The sequence below is a fragment of the Epinephelus fuscoguttatus genome, linkage group LG9, assembly GCF_011397635.1.
Source record: "Epinephelus fuscoguttatus linkage group LG9, E.fuscoguttatus.final_Chr_v1".
NCBI classification, from domain to species: Eukaryota; Metazoa; Chordata; class Actinopteri; order Perciformes; family Serranidae; genus Epinephelus; species Epinephelus fuscoguttatus.
The window spans coordinates 42886448-42907559 of NC_064760.1; the positions used below are offsets into that span (position 1 = coordinate 42886448).

Sequence of the window (21112 nt, forward strand, 5' to 3'; positions counted from 1 at the left end):
CTAAGGTTAGTTAGTTAGCTAGCTACTGAAGATGTAGCCTACTGAATGTATACACAAGCTGCTTTTGCTTATTAATGAATGTAACACGGATAAAAAAGACCTACCCTGCTACAGAAACCATTGAAACTGGTGTCATCGCATTGTGTGCAGATGAACGTTGCTTGTCTTCCCCCGGAGATTCCTGCCTGTCTGGCGGTGGAGGTCCGGATGATGGCAGCAGCACGGGGGCGAAGCCAAACATCGTTTATCTGCACACACTGCAATACCACACAACTGTTTCAATATCGGTGATGTTTCCCTTTATTTTCATTGTCTTCTGTTGTGATCAGCAGTGATGTGGTGGTTCACTTTTACTCTGTGATCTGTAGCCTATAGTTTGGCTTTAGCTTCTAAGTACGTTTGTCTTTTAAACCTTTTTTGCTGCTGAGTCAGTTTGACATCCTGGATATATCCTTCAAGCACATTTTGTAGACCCCTCTGTCTGCTTCTCTCTGGAATCACTATTTAAGTTTTCCAAAAATATGATAAAATTTCTTCAGGAAGTGCAGTTAGTTACAGCGTGGGCTGTACTGTACTGCTTACTCCGACAGCTTGTCAGACCATTACAAAGGGGTGGGACTTAGCAAAAGGCCAATGCAGTGGGAGATTGTTATTTGCATAATCCTTTATATATCCATGTAAAATAAAAATCATAATTGCTAGAACATTAATTCTTTTTGCAGCAGAAAGCTAAGGATTGTGTGTTATGTGTCATCACGTCGTACGTCTGCAATGACGTCATTGCAATGCGTTACGTGTGATGGAAAAACTCTTGGTGGCCCGAGATTAATGAATGATGAACCCATCAAAACGCCTTTGCACTCTGCTCATAAAAATGAACATATCTCAAAAACTAAATAATGTACATAGTTCAAATAACTTATGGAGTGTTAAGAAATATGAAATATAATCTGATAAAAACAGGGTTTTTTTTAATGATACACCTTCAGTACTTTTATTGATTATTATCGTTTACTGATTACATACCTTTTTAGCTCAGTTTGTAAAGATTTTAGAGATAAAAAGAATTTAAAAATACTACTACTTACTCACAATAAGCAAAAATACTAACGTAGTCCCTGGCGGACCATTTTTATTGCAGAGTTCAAAGGGTCAATGTCAAGTTCTGTAACATTTCTTTATTTTCATTTTCCCACAATTTGGTCTAACTTAGGGTATTTTGGGCTACTCTAATTTATGCCACAATAGCAGCAATAATTAACAATTATTATTTTTCCTCCAGAGGGGCAGCTCAGCCAATGAGGGTAAATGGGCTGCTGTTCAGGCAACTTTAGCCTGTACCTGTGCAAAAATGTGGAACTAGTTAAGTGCCAACAAATGTGATGTGGTAATAATAATAAATATTTAGAAGATCATACTGTAGGTATTACTCCTATGTGTAACACGGATAGCATTCACACCCAATAACAGCTGTAGGCACTCAGACTATGTCATTTTTTGTTGTGTCAGGCCGTCACTGTGACATTCATCACATGACTGGAAACTACATGTGGGATGAAGCCTCAAAGAAGGAATTCCTGATTGGGACCAACCCCGACAGTCGACTGCCTCTTTGGTGGGATGGATCAGAACCACTATGGGTCACCCTGCAGAGACATGGAAAGAATGTCTTCATGTACTACTGGCCAGGTGAGCACACACTATGTTAACTTGAACACTCAACAGATACATTTCTAAATGAATCAATACAGGCAGCGTGACAGCTTGTGTTGTTCTCACACTGTTAGGGATTGAATGCAACCCAAAGTGTATTTTTATGCTTTAAGTCAATGTTCTCTTCTTTAACATGTGTAGCTAGAGTGCTTATGAAAGGGGTTCTTACGCTCAGTATTGTGCCTGAACCGTGTGCAGACACAGTTGGTACACTGAAGCTGCTGCTGCAGTGTAGTGGGCTGTGTCAGCCTTAAAGATTGATCATGTAATTTTTATCTTCTCTGCCTTTTAACTGAAAAACAACAGTTAAGTTAAGAAGAAAGATTAATAGTGGTTTGTAGTTGAATGCAAGGTAATGTTCTCAATACAAGTCAGCTCTCAAAATTGTGATCTGACGTTATCCCCACTAAAAAAGCAGAATGCACTCAGGTCATTCATACCTGCCAAATATGGGTAAATATTAGCAGCTTAAGAGTTCATTCCCACAATGCCAATAAACCCAGTGTTGTCATACGTAGTACATGGGGCAGCCCCATCGCTGTAACTGCTGAGCTATAGTGCAATCAGTAGTAGAACCATAATCTGCTGTGTAGAGTTTCAAAAACTGTCATGCTACCGACTGGAGACCCCGCCAAACCAAGAGGTATACTTTTTATCATATCTCTTAGGTGCTCTATTCTTTTTTTTTTTTTTTGTTCTTTAAAGCAGCTGTACGAATCTTTTCGTTTTCGTTGATTATAGCGCCCCTTTGGTCGAAGCGGTATGACACCCACAGCCTAGTGTCGTAAAATCTCGACTGCAACTGGTAATTACCGCATGCATTTGTTTTGGAGGGCGAGAGGATTAACTAATGTCAGGTCAGTCCAAGTAATTAGTGGAAACCGCAAAATGACTCAGTAAATTCTCCTGTCGTGTTTCTGTTTTGATCTAATTCTAACACAGCAAAGCTGTTACCTGTGGCCTTCGCTTGCAAAGCTAATGCTACTAACGTCAGGTCAGTCCAAGTAATTAGTGGACACATTCTAACGTTACACAAGTTAGCAGTAAAGTAAGACCTGTTCATAAATGTTCTGGTGTAGCTCTGAATTTCTTATAAACTGAGGACAACTGCCTGCTGTATATTCGTGTTCATGGTCACAGAATTTTGTGGCGTTTGTTGTATTAGACAAAAGCGGTTCACATCAGCTACATTTAGCTTGCTTATAACTTCCATGTCGTCATATTGAAGTGAAACAACGTCTAACAAGTTGCGTCTAACAAGATTAGGAAAAGGGCCAACTCGGGATCAGTTTTCAAACCTTTCAATTCTCTCAGCTCTCTCCACTTGGTGAATGCCCGACTGAGGTTTACACGAGCCCTATCACTGTCCTGTATAGCCTTCTTCTGTTCTTTTTCTTTTAGATGGTGCTCCTTCGTTATCTGCCATGACATCAAAAGTACAACCAAGTCCTACATACATCTCTGGTAAAACTGTTATGTGTTCTGCCCGTTGCGTACTGCTTACTTGGAGAACACTCTCTGTAAACCGGCTCCTTCTTCTTTTGTGGTTTAATGACTGTGGGCCGCTGCGGGCAAGCAGAATCACTTCCGCCTCGGGTGCCGTATACCGGTTTGCTGACTTCCGCTGTCCGTCCGACCCGCGCGAGGCTACGCTAAATAGCCATAGAGAAAGGCTTTTTTGTCGCTGTTGGGTTCAAATAAATATGCGGATCTTCAAGGGGGGGTGATACGAACTAGGGACAGTTTTATTAATGGTAAAAAGTTCTGCACAGCTGCTTTAAAGATTATTTTTTGGGGCTTTTTGCCTTTAATGAACAGGACAGAGTGAAATAGAGAGAGAGAGAGAGATAGAGTGGGGGTTGACATGCAGCAACGGGTTGCAAGCCGGAATCAAACCTGTGACCGCTGCAGCGAGGCATTGCCTCTATACATGGGGCGCCAGCACTATCCACTACGCTACCGACGCCCCAGTTAGGTGCTCTGTTCTATCATTCCAATTTATTAGGACTTTGTCAGTCCATTTGTTTGTAATGACTTCAAATAATGTTTGTTTTTTTTTAATTAATGCTTTTTGAAGGTACCAATGTGATGGATTCCTGAGGGACCTTAGTCAAAAGCACCCCATTTGAGTTCATGTTTGCCATGGGTCCTAATTTAAAGTATCACACAGTGTCAGGGGAGGCAGGGACACTAATCAGTTAGTTCGGGTCATTCAGGTCATTCTGGAGGAGACAGACACAGATGCAGCAGACACAGATTTCCTATTGAGCTCTTTAACAACCCTAAATACAACTCCTCCCTAAGGTTGTATAATGTTCAAAGTCAGAAATACATTACACCATTTCATAGTGAAGGTGTTTTATGACTATCAAATTCAGTTGATCAAATTAAGGAAAACTCCCATCTGCTGCTGTGGACATTCAATGCTCAGCTGGAAAATCTAATCATATAAGGTGTAAACCCAGCAAATGATTGCTCCTCCTGTCACATGTCAGTAAGCCTAGAGCACATCTTGAGCCAAATCATGAGCTATAACAGCAGTTCTTTGTAAACACCATTTATTTTATACTGAACAAAAATTTAAACACTTTTGTTTTTTCTCCCATTTTTCACAGGTTTATGTTAGAGATCTAAGACTGTTAGATCTCCGCTGTTCCATCGGTGTGTGAGTGCATGTGAAAGGTTACTGAGTAACAGGTGACACCAGGTATGGTAGCCTTGGCCACTAGTACGTGAATGTTTGTGCGACATGTAGTGTTAAAGCTTTGAGTGGTCAGATGACTTGAACAGCACTACACAAGTGCAGTCCATTTGATCACACACCACAATGCTCAAGATTTATCATATTTTGAGGGAGTGCCCCACTGGCATGCTGACTACAAGAATGGCCACCAGAGCTGCTGCCTGTGAACTGAATATTAATTTCACTATAAGACATCTCCAATATTGTTTCCCTGAATTTGGCAGCACATCCAATCATCGTCACAATCACACAAGTCAGTTACAAGGACAAACTGCTGTCAGGTCAAGACCCTGGTGAGGATGATGAGCATGGAGATGAGCTTCCTTGAGACAGTTTCTGACGGTTTGTGTAGAAATTCTTCGGTTGTGCAAATCAACCATTAGCTGCCCGGACGGCTGGTCTCGGACGATCTTATAGGTGAGGACACTGGATGTGGAGGTCCTGAGCTGGTGTGGCTATGTGGTCTGCGGTTGTGTGGCCAGTTAGATGTACTGCCAAGTTCAGGGAAACAACGCTGGAGACGTCTTATGGTATTTAAAAGGAACATGTATTGAAATGAACATTTAGTTCACAGGCAACAAGCTCTGGCGAACATCCCTGCAGTCAGCATGATAATGGCACACTCCTTCAAAGAGTGTGACATCTGTAGCATTGTGTTGCAATCAAACTACACATTTTAATGTGACCTTTTATTGTGATCATCCCAAGGCACACCTGTGTGTAATGATGCTGTTTAATCAACATCTTAATATACCACACTTGCCAGGTGGATGGATGGTGTATGGATCCTTAACATAAGCCTGTGAAAAAAATGGGAACAAAACCAGAAGTGTTGCCTTCATTATGTACAAACTGAAAAAAATAAATAAATTTGAATTACATTTATTTATTTTTGGGAGTCAGAGAGAACAAGAACAAGCTATCTATCCACTGTTGTCTTGAAAGATAACAAATTTGGTATGACTGTTGTTTATTTCAGTTATTTTATATTTATATTTTATATTGATAACACACATCATGTTTACTTGAAATCACTGAAAACTAAATGATACCTGAATCAAAGGATGGTAAATATCCTTCTAAGTATTCATGTAAATTGTACTTGGGATAAAAGCTGCAATTTGTACTACAAAAAAACCTATCTTTTTGTTTTACACAATATGCAGATTAGGTGAAATAAGTTAATTCTTTGCTATGATGGTTGTTTCTTAGAGTAGTATATTCCTGAGCCCAGTCAGTAGTCCTTTTGTGTTGAATATGTTGGTAGGATGAGAAAAAAAGTCCAACCTGGTGTGAGGTACTGTTTACACACTGATGAAGGCACAGCTGTAATATCTGTGCCTTTAGCTCTGCTTTGCTTAGAAATAGAAGCTAAATACAAAGAGATATAAACTCAGCAGACTAATCACATGACGTGCAAACTCGATCTGAACTTGTTGTACTATGATATATCAGTTATTGTATACATATCTTGTACAGATAAGTTGAAATGTGTGCAGACATTCATGGTCATCAGAAGTGATAAGATAAGAGAGACTTTGTCATCCATCTATAAACAGTGTAGTGCAGTACATAGAGGAACAAACTGTATAGGTTACTTGAAAACAAGTCAGATGAAATCATATGCTCTGGTGACATAATGTTCTGAGGTTTCATTTTATATTAAGAAGTCAAATACTGCTCAGCTGACAGGCCGTCTATGTTTCTGAGATTTTGTTCTTGGGAAAAATATATAAAGATTTGATTAGATTTATTGTCTGTCTGTCTGTCAGTGGACAGATTTTGTCAACGCGATTGCATCGCAATCATGCAAGATACATTCATGAAGCTTTACAGGTGTGTAGCTGAAACCAAGGAAGTAGGGGGTAGGAAGTAGGGAAAGGGTCATTGGCTGGTTGTTCTGGGCCTACCCTGGGGTCTCTTATCAGTTAAATGGCCTCTTGTATTCACAGTGTTATTCCTTTGGGGCCTCATTTACAGATAGTGTGTATGCACAGATCTGTGCTTAAACTGTGCATACCAATGTTTTAGTAGAAATCTGGGATTCATCATTATTTTCATACCTGAATTTATTAGAAGTACCTCAGATCATGCGTATGTATGCACATATGATGAAGGCCTGGGTGAAAATTTAAACACACACCATTTAACTAAATGCATAGCATATTAAAAGCATAATTGTTTGAAAAGGCTTTTATAGACAACATTTAAAACCATTAATTCACTACTGTATTGGTCAAATGTATTCAATAACTATGAAATTGTCACCCTTTCATCCTCATCAATTATTTTTTCAAAAATCCAACTATAAAAACAGAGTGTCCCAGTTTTTTTATCTTATAGAAATTGCGTATATGTTAATAGCCAACTAATTAATTGGTAGCCTATTAATAGGCATCCAGGGTATATAACAGATTCTGATTTACCTCCAAGCAGGTGTTAAGATGTCATATCTAACCTTGCTGGAAGATATTACAGGCTGTGCCTTTAGTCATCAGAGACCGACATGCTTGAACAGAGTGTTTGAGGAGAGTGATGAACGGATGATCAGCAGTTTCTGACTGTCACAGACGCTCACTGATGGCCCAACACTTGTGTGTCAGGGCCTTAATATGTGTGTCAAAACAACTTTACCACTTTCTCCATGATACTCCTCTGGGCAAATGTATTTCCTTTATATAGAGAAATGGGGCTGTGGCAGTATGCTGATTGCAGATAGCGGGCATGCTGCTGTCAATTAGAAATGGTTTGGATTCTCTAACATAGGTACAATGATAAGAACAAAGTCAGCCAGTGCACGTGTCATAAATATGACAGTGATTATGCATGTGCACTTTTTTGTGCAGAGTAAATATATTTCTACGCGCATATTAATGAATGAGGCCCTTGGTCACTACCCAACGCTCATGACCATGGCCATAGCTGAGGGCTGAAATGTAGATAAACTGGTAAATGAAAAGCTTTGCTTTTTCAGCTCCCTCTTCACCACAACAATCTGGTACAACACATACACTACTGCTGAAGCTGCACCAGTCCACCCATTGATCTCATGCTGCATTAAACTCTCACTTGTAAACAAGATCCTGAGATATCTGAACTCCTCTACATGGGGCAGCAACTCATGCCCAACCGGGAGGGGAGGAATCCATAATTTTCAGGGTTAGCCCCATGGCTACTGACTTAGAGGTGCTAATTGTTACCCTGACTACATAACACTAGACTGTAAATCGCTGTGCTAAAGGTCGCAGTCACAAAGAGAATCACATCATCTGCAAAGAGCAGCACCGGACACTCTCCTCCCTTGGCTCAGGCTACAGACAGAATCTGGGACAAGGGACAACCCTGACCCCATTGTAAGGAGTTGTGGTTGTGTATGTTGTGGCAACTTAAGAACCTGCTGGTGAGCACCTGCAGTGAAGGAGGCTTTCAAGCTTAAGAAAGAGACCTTTTGGGCTTGGCTGGCCCAGGGTTCTCCTGAAGCAGCAGACTGGTACTGAGATCTTATGCACATTCAGCATTGTATCTCCATGGAATTCCTAGGCCTCACAAGCAGACCTTCATCCAAAGTATTTTTTCAAATTATCCTGTGAAATCTTTTGGAAATTGAGTGTATGAAGTGAATGAAGTGCATTTCTTCTATTTACAGTACATCCTCCAGGACCATGATGCCTGCTTTTCCACATCTTATTAATAAAATGTCCCCACCTTGAGAAAAGGTTGTTATAGTCCCCATTTGCAGACTTCTACACCACAGTTGTTGACATTTAGCTGTTTTCCAGAGTCTAAAAAATGTAGAGCATGTGAGTTGTTATAGGACCATGCTGTATTAAGTATTTTGCATTAAGAATACCAGAAAGTATAGTATAGTTTATAAGGTGCAATTTATGTTTACTGTTTGTTTCTGAGATGTTCCTGAGGTGAAGAGTTATTAGCACTGAACCATCAAGTCAACCTCTTGAGCACAAATGCCCAATTATAAAGTTTATAGTTGGGTAAGAACTAAATTCAAGACCAGTGTGCTTTAATATACAATGTTAATTATCCCAAACTGTCTTAATCTTATGTGTGTTTGTCTTCAGGCTGCGAAGTGGAAATTCTGGGTGTCCGTCCAACATTCTGTGAGGAATACGTCTACAACCCATCAGAGAAAAACCTCACAGACTCGATAGAGGATGCTCTCAATGTCCTAAGGTAACAACATAATGACGTGTGATCCATGGCTTACTTTAAGAGCTGAAAAGAGATGGCAACTTGAGAGTTTGTAACAACATTTGTAACAACGCTCATAAAAATACAGCCTTGGAACAGAGCCTCTCTTAACAGTATGTCCTGTGGCTTGCACCTCATGTTTTGATAAGGATGTTAGTTTTTAATGAACACCTTTTCCAACAAAATTTGATGTTCAAAGGCTAAACTGGGCATAAGAGGTGAGTCCATTAGCAAGTCAAGGCGTCACAGTCAGCTCAGACAAGTCTATAACAGCAGCACAGAGAGGACTGTACTCTAGAGGACTTTAGACAGCAGAGATTACAGTTACAGTATTGAAAAGTGACAAGCCTGGTATACACTTTGTGATTTTGGGCTGTCCTGGTCAAAAGATGACCAATGTGAAAGAAACATGATGATATCTTATGTCACACAGTGAGAGAGGTTCAAGGACGGCTGTTGTCACGGTCTTGCGAACAAGGACAGCTGTGTAACTTCTTTTATGATCTACGTCTACCAACCAACCCATTGAAATGCAGCATGAAATGACACACTGGTGCTAAACCCAAACAGACAGATAGCAGCTCGCTATGGAAGCAAAATGCACTAAAAGAAATGTGTGGGATTCCAGCACCTTGTGAAAATCTTGTGGCGCTGAGGCAGCAGAAGCCTCGCCTGTATGATGTGTCCTCCGGCTCTTTACCATGATTGCGTAAAGCGGGAAGAAGCATGAAAGGAAATAGCGGCGGAGTTGCAGCTGCCAGGTGAGCAACCTAGCAGCGGGAGCCTATCTATGTTTCCAGGGTTCTATGTTTCCCGGGTTGTATGTTCCCCACTTAATCCTGCAAAAAAGGTTCTATGTTCCCCACTTACACAAAAAAAGTTCTATGTTTCCCAGGTTCTATGTTGCCTGCTCAACCAAGCGGGAAACATAGAACCCTTTTTGTGTAAGCAGGGAACATAGAACCTTTTTTGCAGGGTTAAGTGGGGAACATAGAACCCGGGAATCATAGAACCCTGGAAACATAGGGTGACCCCCCTAGCAGCTAGCAAACACACACAGACCCACCGCATTATATAGTACCCACTATGTTGTGCTTCTCAGTTGGAGTAACCCGTGATAACCTGTGCAGCATCCTTGTGCACTCAGTTTGAGAAGCTATTGCATCATATGTTGTAGCCTGCGATCCACTAGGCGCTGTCATCAAACTAGGTGTCATACCCAAGTTTATTAGATCCATGTTGCACAGTGTAGCTGCACTGAACTTATAAGGCTGCTAAAATCTCACAGTCTGTAGGAGGCTTTAGGTAGAGAGTGTCGATGAGATTTATGGATAGGGATGAAACCAAGTAACAGTTACATAAGTACAAACCTCCACACCTGTTGTTTTTATGCCTCTGTGATAGCGACAGCCATGGCAGGAGGCATTATTTTTCTGGGCTGTCCCTCTGTGCTAGTGTTGTGATGTTCACGAACGAACCGATTCTATTGAACGGCTCGTTAACATGAACGATGGGAACCGAGTCGCAGCTGGGAACCGTTCTTTTTTTTTTTTTTTTTTTTTTTAATATCACTGTGTGCTCCTCCTTTGCTCCTCCCCTGAGCAAAATTCATTGTAGCCTGCTTTGTTTTTTAATGTTTATTTGTAAGTGTTAAGGTCACGGTGTTGCATGAATAACAAGTCATGGTAGCTTTACACACATACAAACAATTTGTATAAAGGGTAAATCCAAAACAGTGATGTCACTGTCAAAGCAGAGTGATATGGCGCAACCTCGTGGAATATTTACAATGAATCCAGATCAGACTTTAAAATCTAGTCCACACATGTCAAATGAGGTTATAATCAATATTTCAGAATAATTCAAACTCAGATATTGGTGGGATATCTAATTTTGTATTATTTTGTTCCAAATCTTACCCCATCATACCTCCCAGTGATTATTTCCAAGATAAAATGAGTTACCACCAGGCTGGCTTCTTAAAACTTAATAAATATAAAAATCAGTCAAATGAACCAGTTTTTTGAACGGCTCTTTGAAAGGAACAGCTCACCAAGATCTGGCTCCCCTCAAAGAGCCATAAATCCCATCTCTACTCTGTGCGTATGAACCATTATTGTGAATGCAATATCTCAAGAAGGCCTTGGGGTAATTACCCCTAATTTGGCACAAATGTCCACCTGAACAAAGGTCAAGGACATTGTGACCTCAGAGCTCAAGAATTCATATGCTAATTATGACATATTTCCCACAAATGTCTAATAGGATGCAATGATGAAGAGATGACATTTTATATCCAAAAGGTCAAAGGTCAACTTCACTGTGACATCATACTATGAATGAACGGAAGGGGAGAGGGGGAGACATTTGGTCAGATACTGAATGGTGACACTAAACCTGGGTGTCCACCTTGAAACTGTGCTGATTGTACGGTGTTCTGTGCTGCTGGGGAAAGATGTGTGTGAGAGGGTCACATTACTAAATAATCTAAAGTTTTGTGGGCACCACAGTGTATACTGCTGTGTGTTTGTGTGTGTGTGTTTGCTAGCTGGTAGGTTGCTCACCTGGCATTTCCTTTCCATTTCCTTTCCTTCCATGCTTCGTCCTCCTTTAAGTGATCATTGTACAAGCTGGAGGACACATCATACAGGCAAGGTTTCTGCTGCCACAACTCCACAATGTTTCCCTCTTTTTTGGAATCTCACTTATGTCCTTTAGTGTGTTTTGCCTCCATGGCTATCTGTCTGTTTGTTTGAGTTTAGCGCCAGCGCGTCATTTCATGCTCCATTTCTATTGGTTGGTTAGTAGAGGTAGCTCATAAGGGCAGTCACACAGTGAGATGCTCAACCCAAATTTCGGACACTGTCAGAATTTTATCCCACAGTGTCTTTGATGGCAAGACCGTGACAACAGCCGTCCTTGAACCTCTCTCACTGTGCGATGTAGAACCACTGTTTTAGAGCCACGACCAAAGATATTGCTACGTTTCTTTAATGTGGGTCATCTTTCGTCTGGGACAGCCAAAAATCGCACAGTGTATATCTGGCTTAACATGGAGTATGACTAAGCAGAGAAAATCATTAAGACTGAATGAAGAGAGAATATTTGCATGTTTTATTGAATATTCTTGTTTGTTATTTTTTGTATTTAAACTACCCATTGTATAAAGGATTGATCTGTTTCATATATGCCAAGATTATATCAGGACCATTTTGCTGATGACGTGAAATGGTTTTGATTCACTTTTATTTTGTAACTGCAATCTACAACTATGGAATTTTGTAGGTCCATGCTTTATCAGTGACAATATAATTTAGCAATAATGTAACTACTTACATAATGACAATAATGGTAGTGGCTGTGTGTGTGTGTGTGTGTGTGTGTGTGCGCGCGCGTATGTATTTGTGTGTGTGTAGGGCAGGCCAAGCGAGCATGGCAGCAATATATTATGAGAAAATAGATGTGGAGGGCCATCACTTTGGTCCAGACTCTCATCAGGTCAGAACAGCTGTGCGACAGCTGGATCTCGCCATGCAGACACTCAACAGCAAAATCAAAGTTAGTGACATCACTCCTGTTGTTACAACAATTACAGCTACTACTGCTTTTCCTGTCACAAAGTTTAATTTCCATCTGTTTTGGTTGCTTGTGACACTCTTGCAGGAGAAAAACATGGTGAACGAGCTGAACATTGTGCTATTTTCAGACCATGGTATGACAAAGGTCCAGTGGATGGAGAAGGTCATAGAGCTGGACAAGTATGTCAACATGTCAGCCATTGTCAAGATGATGGACAGAGGACCAGTGGTCAGTCTGTGGCCCAAAGATAACAAGTACCAAGAGGTGAGGCCAGAATCAGTAGTTACTGCTCTGCCGTGATGCTCTTTGTGATTAATAACGTTACATATAACCATTATGAAATGATTCATGGAGAAATTGATTAGGTTCTTGTATATAGTAAAAAAAAAACTGTAAAAACAGGTACAGGTTATGTGTCTGCAGTACTTTATTAATTAAGTGCCACTGTTCTGATATTAAATTGATTGCCACAAAGCTTGTTACAAGATGTGGTCCTCTGCAGGAATAAAAGCCCTCGCCACAGCAGAGAGCCAGGATTTGCTTTGTTCATGGCCGAGAAGCCAGTGAAGGCTCACATTCTTCTTACTGCTCTAGTGAGTGGTTGGTCAGTGTGCCTGTGTGGACCCCTCAGTCTTCCACCCTCCTGCTAAAAGTCCTTATTAGCAGGTGAAAAGAAGCAACTGGTGACAAGGCCCCCAGAAATGCAGCTCAGCATTGCTGCCAGGTTTTCCAAGTGGCCACTCATGGTATTGCAGTGAAAAAATTCCTTGTGGCCCAAAAAGCATTTTCCCCATAGACAACTGTTATAAAAGAGACATCTGTAGGGGATCAGAGAAACAACAAAAATAATATCTGATTTTGTTTAAATAAGATCTGATACTGGAAGTTTGTGACACACGTGGCACCTATCTGCAGAGCAGCAGAGTACAAAAGAAGTTATCTGCTGCAGAACTTTGAACATAGGTTGAAGAGAAGACACTTTTGGAAATGCAGGTGTGTATTCATACTGGAAGAGGAAAGTTAAATGTGGGAAAATAATAAACAGTCTACTGTTGTCAGCTCAACAGAAATCAGTGGGGGTTTTTTGAGTTATGTAAAATAAATGTGGGAGATTTTTGTTTAAAACCTTAAAATATGTTGACTATAAACAAATAAATAATAATTATATGATGGTTGTTAAGTTGTAGAGCATATAACCAGAGTTATGAGATGAAATAAGCTGCCACTATCAGTCAAGCTAAGGGGCCCTGCAGTGTTAAGGACTATGCACAACGCTTTTCAACTTAATGCTTATGCATTTCATTTGATATTAACATTAAAGTATGAATCCATGTAGCTTTAATGACACCGGATCAACCAGTTTCCAGGTCATGCAAGTGTTGATGAAGAAGAAATAATGAAATAGGGATTTGGGGTGTATCTGTATTACCAGTGACATCTTTAAAACTGCAAGCGAGGAACTTGAAGAATAGGGTTTGACATGTAAAGGGTCACGCATTTCTTTCTGCAGCTGTCTGACCAACCAGCAGGAGGCACTAGTTAATAAAGCTACTTTTTTGTAGAAAGTTGCTTTATATGTAAGGTTTGTTATTAAAACAGTTTAATTAACACTGTTAATGCATGTCTTTGTGTATATGTGTGTGTGTGTGTGTGTGTGTGTGTGTGTTGTGCCAGGTGTATGCCGCATTGTCCCAGGTGCCTAACATGCATGTCTATGCCAGACAGGAGATCCCTGAACGTTTCCATTTAAAAGGAGGGAAGTTTGTTTCCCCCCTGACGCTGGTCGCTGAGCCTGGCTGGTTTATCGCAGAGGTAACAGATAATACTACACTTGTATCAACACATTTACAGGGATAAAGTCTACTTCTGTTCACCTGCTGATGTTTTTGTACTCAGAGCAACTGCATTATAAGTGAATGCAAAAATACAGGAGGACACAAGCTCAGGGTGTCCCATACTGAGACGAAGATGTGTAAGTTTTACCTTGAGGGGGAAAATTGTTCTCATTCCGAGGCTTTATGACTGTTCATCAAGACATTTCATTGCCTGTTTTAGCTTCACTTGTTACAGCTATTTTATTTTGACACTTGGTCCTTATTAACAAATTGCATTTGTTCAGTTGTCATGGCACTAACTATAGATGTTCTTCCCATGAATTTGAGCACCTCAGGGATTTTCATCCATGTTGACTTAAAGGTTAAAGATTTCATGAAGAGTTTTGACCATTGATAGGCCTATGGAGCTGTTTTTCTATGAATGGAGCCTCATTATATTTGTCTCACACATGAGGATGCACATGCACAGGGCTGGCACAATACACGTTTCTGCCAATGCTTTCACACTATTCCACTGATCTACAGGTGGCAGTAGCACCTTTAAGCTTGTTGGTTCTTTCTTAGCCTTGAAAACAGCAGTTTCACCACAACAATCTCACCTCAAGATCCATTTTGTAGATATTGTGAATCATATGTGGATTGATATTGTTGCAGCCATCAAAAATCGATAAAACCTTACTGCATATATACCTTTCTTTTTGTTAAAATAGTTCTGTGGTGTGTGTGTGTGTGTGTGTGTGTGTGTGTGTGTGTGTGCGTGCGCATCATATGTGTTTGTTTTTGTGTCTCCAGAACAGGGCAAAACTCCCATACTGGAAAAACGACTCTGGAGAGCCCTCGGCATGGCAAAATGGTTGGCATGGTTACGACAATGAATTTCTTGACATGAGAGGCTTTTTTTTGGCAACAGGACCCGGTAATAAACAAGTGATAATTTAAAATAACAATCAGGGCAATATTATACACCTGTGTCTGTCAAGCAAACACTCTGCTTTACAGTGCTGTCTACGATGGCTGTGAAGTTAAAACACAGCATCATTTCAGAAAACATATTTCACAAAACACAATAACATTTCACAAAACATGTAATTTCACTTTGGTTTTGGGAAATGTTGCTGTTTTTCACTGAAATGTTGTGTTGTGTAAAATGATCCTGTTTTGTGACGTGTTCTGTAAATTATTTTTTTTTAATTTAATGTGTTTTGTTGTGAAATTGCCTTGTTTTATGAAATGTCATTTTGTGGAATGTTTTGTTAAATATTATGTATTCTGAAATGTCATGTTTTCTGAAATGTTGTGATTTGTGAAATGTTGTTTCTTGAAGTGTTGTTGTGATTTGACCCTTAGGGTTCACCATAGCTATCTGTCTGAAAGCAACCACACCATTCTCCTGTTATCCACTGTGTATTCAAAACATGACCATTATGACCATACAGTGGGTTCCTAAGTTATCTAGACATGACCCACAAGTTTGGCTGGGTAGTCGGTGTTTTTGAGGCAGGCAAAGACAAAAGTGTGAAGAAGTTAAATATTTGTATATTCTAATATCAAGATATTTATTTGAGATGTTTATCTAATTATCTTTACTTCATTTCATCCAGAGTTCAAGCGGAATTTTCGGGCAGCTCCAATTCGAGCGGTGGACGTCTACAATGTAATGTGCTGGACGTTGGGGGTGAAACCTTTGCCCAATAATGGCTCCTGGTCTCGGGTAGAGTACTTCCTGAATGGCTCTGATGGTCAATCCCAACCCACAACCCTCTTTTGTGTGGGTTTGTTAGGAATACTGCTTGCACTATGGTAATGAAGAATTGAACAGTTGAGTGTTTATGGCACCCGATGGAAGCTAGAAATTATCTGCTAGAAAGACTTAGAACATTACACCATGTAGAGGCCGTTGCATCTAAACGTAAGGGAAGTGAAATGATTAGAGCATTCTTGAGGACCAAGAACCTGAGGCCTTAAAAGAGTTTTCCATGATCTCATCCCAATCCTTCAATAGACTGGGCAAAAAGAATCCTACAAACCCACAACACCTTAGACAGGACTTCCATTTTGGATCCTTATGAGCCCTAAACTCACAGTTTCTCTTCTTTGTCCAGCTCTCCATGTCTGATCAACATGTCTTGATGTCTGTGGTACACACTTTAAATGTCCAACAAAACAACTAAATGTTAACCTTTACGTTTGCTTGAGCATTTTCAGTTTTGGCAGTTTTTTAAAGTTTTTTTTCCTCTGCAGTTTCTCGTTTCATTCTTTGTCAGTCATGGTTGTAGAGCGACTATCCAAAAAGCAAAAATATAGTTGCCAAGAGGCTAAGTAGGGGAAAAACTTTACCTGTCGGATTCGCTGGCATGTCAACAAATCTTTGCTCCAAAGATGTTGCGTATTACATATTTATTGCTGATAAACAGTGAAACAACTTCCCAAAGTCTAAAAACAATTCCTTTTGCTAGTGTTGAGCGATCAAAAGTGATCAAAGCGGTCAGCAAAAGTGCGACTTCCCCCCTCACCCTCTCAGTTCATTCATAAGAACCTCCCGGTGAAGAACAGCTGATTTTACTACTACCGCTGCTGACGTACCACCAACACCACGTGACTCACACCCTCGTAAGTGACCAAATATGGCATGCAAAGAAACTTAATACAAAATACTACAATAACAATAGCTGGCACCTACAATGGTGAAAAATGAGAAGTTAGAGATACAACATGTCAGCAGAACTTCTATTCAGTGATGTATGTATTCAGGGTTTCTGGTGCTTTACAGTTATATAGAGTTATAGATATAAACCGTGGTCAACTTCCTTGTATGTGTTCACATTCTTGGCCAGTAAAACTGATTCTGATTTCTGAATAAAGGGCACTGTCCTAAAAATCTCTTTATAAATTTCCTGAAAACGACTAGGTGATTTGAAAGTTAAAATTGTCCAGGTTACTCCATTTTACCTGTAAGTATTTCCTAATGACAAAGGTATTTCCAGGAACCTTAATTGAAAATTATACAGAAAAATACACAGACCTCTAATATGAAGTATTACTTATTTGTGGGCTTGAAGCTGTTGTAAACATCTTCTCTCTTTTCTTTTCATTTTTGTTCTAAGACCTAATATTCTCCAGAAAACAGTGAAGCATAGAAACAAAACCCCTGCATACATAGATCAGAATGTATTGTTTTGGGTATCACAGAAGAGCACTGTTAAATTGATAACTTTTACATAGTAAATGATGCTGATGTTGCCTTATTTTATTATGTGCATGTATGTAACAGCTACTATATGCATTATGGGGGATTATGTAAGATATACTTAAAAAATGGCAATACACAAATAATGTAGGTTTAATCTTCCCTTTTTTTAAGTTTGGGCTCTTGAAAAATCTTGTGATTCACTCCATATGTTGGCTGATTATATCTGAGATGCTTATTTTTGATCTGGCTACAACTTCTTCCCAGTGTGCAATCCTGTTTTGTATAGTCACCAACGGATCCTTGAATTCAGCTAATAATGTCTCTGTCAGGGTTCCTACGCAAGTATGGAAAGTATGGAAAAGTCTGGAAATAAATGTGATCAGTTTCCAGGTATTAAAAAGTATGGAAAATGAAAAATAAAGAATGGAAAAATATTTATGTTTCCAGACTATTACCACTGTTCTAAAATACTGTTTTCTAAAATAGAAAATTAGGTATTTCCAAAAATAATTTAATGAATCCGGATCGTGTTTTATGCCGGGCCAAGCGCAGTTTGTGTGAGAGCAAACATCTCAGAAAACATACTGCCCCTTTTACCTGATTGACAAGTGGTATGTCCAGTCCGCTGCCCCATGACCCTCCTCCAGCCCCCCAGGTATCAAGTTTCACTCCAACACTACACCTTCGACAAGAAGATGAGTTTCACGTGGTTCTCAATGGGTAGATGCACGTTTTTGGATGGATGGCTTGACGATACCGTATATAAATACTGGTTGGCCAAGGATTCCCAATTCACACACAGAGCTAGATGCAAGCTTTGTGTGAAATCGTTTGACATCACCAACATGGGGGAGAAGGCGATTCTGAGCCACATGAAAGGAACAAACACAGACGTCTCGTTAATGCATCGGTTGCACCCAGAGTCCCAACCTTTTTGCCTCAGCCCAGACATTGAACTTACCTGAGTTTTTATTTGCATGCCATTATGGTAGTTGGCCACAATCGCCTATTAAGAATAATTAAACATGATGTGAAATATGATACACTGATATATTTACTCAGATGTCACATATTCTCTGGGGAAAAAAAAAAAAAAAAGCAGAGAAGTTTGGAAATTAGGGTATGGAAAAGTATGGAATTTTGAAATTCCAAATGTGTAGGAACCCTGCTCTGTATTGGATCTATAAGTCCCTGTATCACACGTTTTGTGTAAAGTGCTCCATAAATAAATTTGCTTTGATTTGGAAACTGTGTGTCCATCAGGCTTTCTTTTGGGCTTACAAACACCTCAGACTGAGGAACAGCTGCGAATTATCTATTGGGATTAAACCACTAAGGGTTTCTGCTAGTTTAGACTATATTTCACTCAGAGACACTTAAATGAAGGAATTGCATTTATATCAAATAATCATAGTTAGATTTGGTGGAAAGGCTCCACTTTCTGAGGGAGCTCTCAATGAATCTGAGTAACTATGAGGACCCTGCTGAAATCCCCTTAAACAAACTTACACAAACAAATCTTAGTTAAATCAAAAACACCTGTTACTGTACACCTACATGACTTTGATCAGATGTTACTAGCCACACACTTGAATATGCCAGTCAATGTGAAGCTGATATCAATTAGCAAACACAATAGTGGAAAAATTGTAATTTTCTTGAGGAAAGCATGACATTTCTAACAGTGCATACCATAATTTTTATTTTCAGTTAAGGAGAGAAGTCAGATTTGACCTATGAGGACTGTGAGAGGTCAAATCCAAGATGGTTGCCAGCCCCCGTGTCTTGATGTTCAACACGTTTAGTTTTGGACCCAAACAGTGCAGAAAAACATTTGAAGTGTTATTTTCAGCTAAACTAGGGATGCCCCTTCAATTTGTACTACATTTCAGGACACCAGAATTCAAGGAAATGCATTTAGGTCAAGGTCAGAGTCAAATTACCATAACATACATTTTGGACATTCTTTTTCTAATACATTTATTTTAGTTTGGACTCTGGATTGGACCTATGTAATACAGTGGAACTTTGCTTCCATTTTAACACTACTGGGATAATAACACCAAACACGTAACAGAACAGACCCACAGTGCTAGTCTGTTTTAATACTATACTAAGCGTGATAATAAAAAATAGACTTGCATTTGTAAAGCCCCTCTCTAGTCTTCTGACCACTCAAAGCACCGCTTTCTGCGCATGAAACAAATAGTGAATAGCACTTGTTTTTTTGTGCATTTGACCCAAGCTACAGATGAAAACAATGAAATACAGCGTGTTCTCCTCTTGATGCCAGCCACAGTCAGAAGACAAACGTCTTCTATTCTCCAAATTAAATGAAATAACTGAACGAACGGTTGATGCACAGACCACTCAGATCCAGATTAAAACTAATTTAATCTCTTTTCTATTCTACTTTTCTTTGAAGGGCATCCATAACTCATTCAAAGGGGGGGGATCCAATTTTGTCCCTCACAGCCCCACTCGTCATGACTGGATTGAACCACAAAAATGATTTATTGGGCTCCATTAAACTCCCTGTTTGTCCTGCTACCTGTGAATACTGTATTGTATTCTTATTGTAATAACAGTTGCAATGCTTCGTTTTCCTGTCTCCAACATCTGCAACCATCTGGTTCAATAATGCAATTGAAACTACTTCATCAGATCTCAGGTTGATCTGGACTACCAGGATATGCAAGATGGTGATGGCAGATGACCTGCTTGAGGCGGCTGGATGGCGTGAGACCCTCTCTACTTATCTAACCTCCCTGCTTAAACCAGGAACAGCCCCCCTGCTTGGTTGTCTTCACTGTTGGCAACACTAAAAGTTGCTAACAGACTACCCAGTTTGGTCTCCCTCACACGCCATCTGGTAGAACAATGCACACTTTTATCCAAGCCGGATCCTCCAAAACCTCTGACGCAGTCACCGGTCTTATCAAGTACATGCAAACTACATTCTGACACAGAGCCTTTAGTAGTGCATATTCTCATATATTTATATCGATTTCAGTTCTGTCTCTTGTCTATTGTGTTCTACTACTAAGAAATTGTTTTTTGAATTGTTTATTAATACTTTGTTCAAAGGTTTATAGGTTACCCATCATTATGTCTTAGTCAAAGCCGCAGCTGCCTGCACCCACTAAAACAAGTCCCATGACCTGACCTGTACCTGTGATTAAACACACACAGGCTACAGTCTCTCACATTAATCTGGGTTCTTTGTTCTTGAATTACAAATCCAGCGGAGGAAAGAATAAATAATAATAATGCATCAGATTTATATAGCACTTTTCAGGACACTCAAAGATGCTTTACAGTGCTGAAAAATGTCAATTATAATAAAATAAAAACGAAAAATAAAAAGTGACTGGTGGAAACTAGGGAAAAGCCAGTTTGAACAGATGGGGTTTTATAAGTGATTTGAAAGTCTGTAGGGAGTCTGCATTTCTGATGTTGAGTGGGAGGGAGATCCAGAGGGTTGGGGCAGCTGGGATGGCAAAAACACACTGCGCAATCACTGCCAGGTTAGGAAACATTTTAGCATGCTCCTTCCACGGCCATGAAACCTCAAAAGGATCTTCCTTGGTTGTCTCGAACTTGATGTAGGCTGCTGCCTCATCCTCAGGCTGCAAAGTTTCATCGCTGGAGTCCTCCGTGTCAGTGTTGAATGTGACAACAGGGTCAAAGATTTGACTTGTGTCATTGACTTACAAAATGAAAGGAATTGCAGTGATAATAGTGATTTAGATGTCAAAATATTACACATATACTGCACATCTTTTTCATTTGTTATTCTGAAAAATAAAAAATATATTTTTGGTCTCACCTACTGCCCGCCCG

General features: G+C 39.9%; 1 protein-coding gene across 1 annotated transcript in view; it reads left to right on the forward strand.

Moving 5' to 3' along the window:
- Window positions 1-18517, forward strand: part of enpp6 (ectonucleotide pyrophosphatase/phosphodiesterase 6) — a 52649-nt gene extending 34132 nt beyond the window's left edge. Inside the window, exons 2-8 of the mRNA XM_049586273.1 lie at window positions 1510-1689; window positions 8536-8647; window positions 12082-12223; window positions 12329-12508; window positions 13919-14056; window positions 14872-14995; window positions 15681-18517. Of these exons, the coding sequence (XP_049442230.1) occupies window positions 1510-1689; window positions 8536-8647; window positions 12082-12223; window positions 12329-12508; window positions 13919-14056; window positions 14872-14995; window positions 15681-15883 (1079 nt within the window). The 3' untranslated portion in view covers window positions 15884-18517. The remainder of the gene's footprint in view (window positions 1-1509; window positions 1690-8535; window positions 8648-12081; window positions 12224-12328; window positions 12509-13918; window positions 14057-14871; window positions 14996-15680) is intronic.
- Window positions 18518-21112: the final 2595 nt, after the last annotated feature.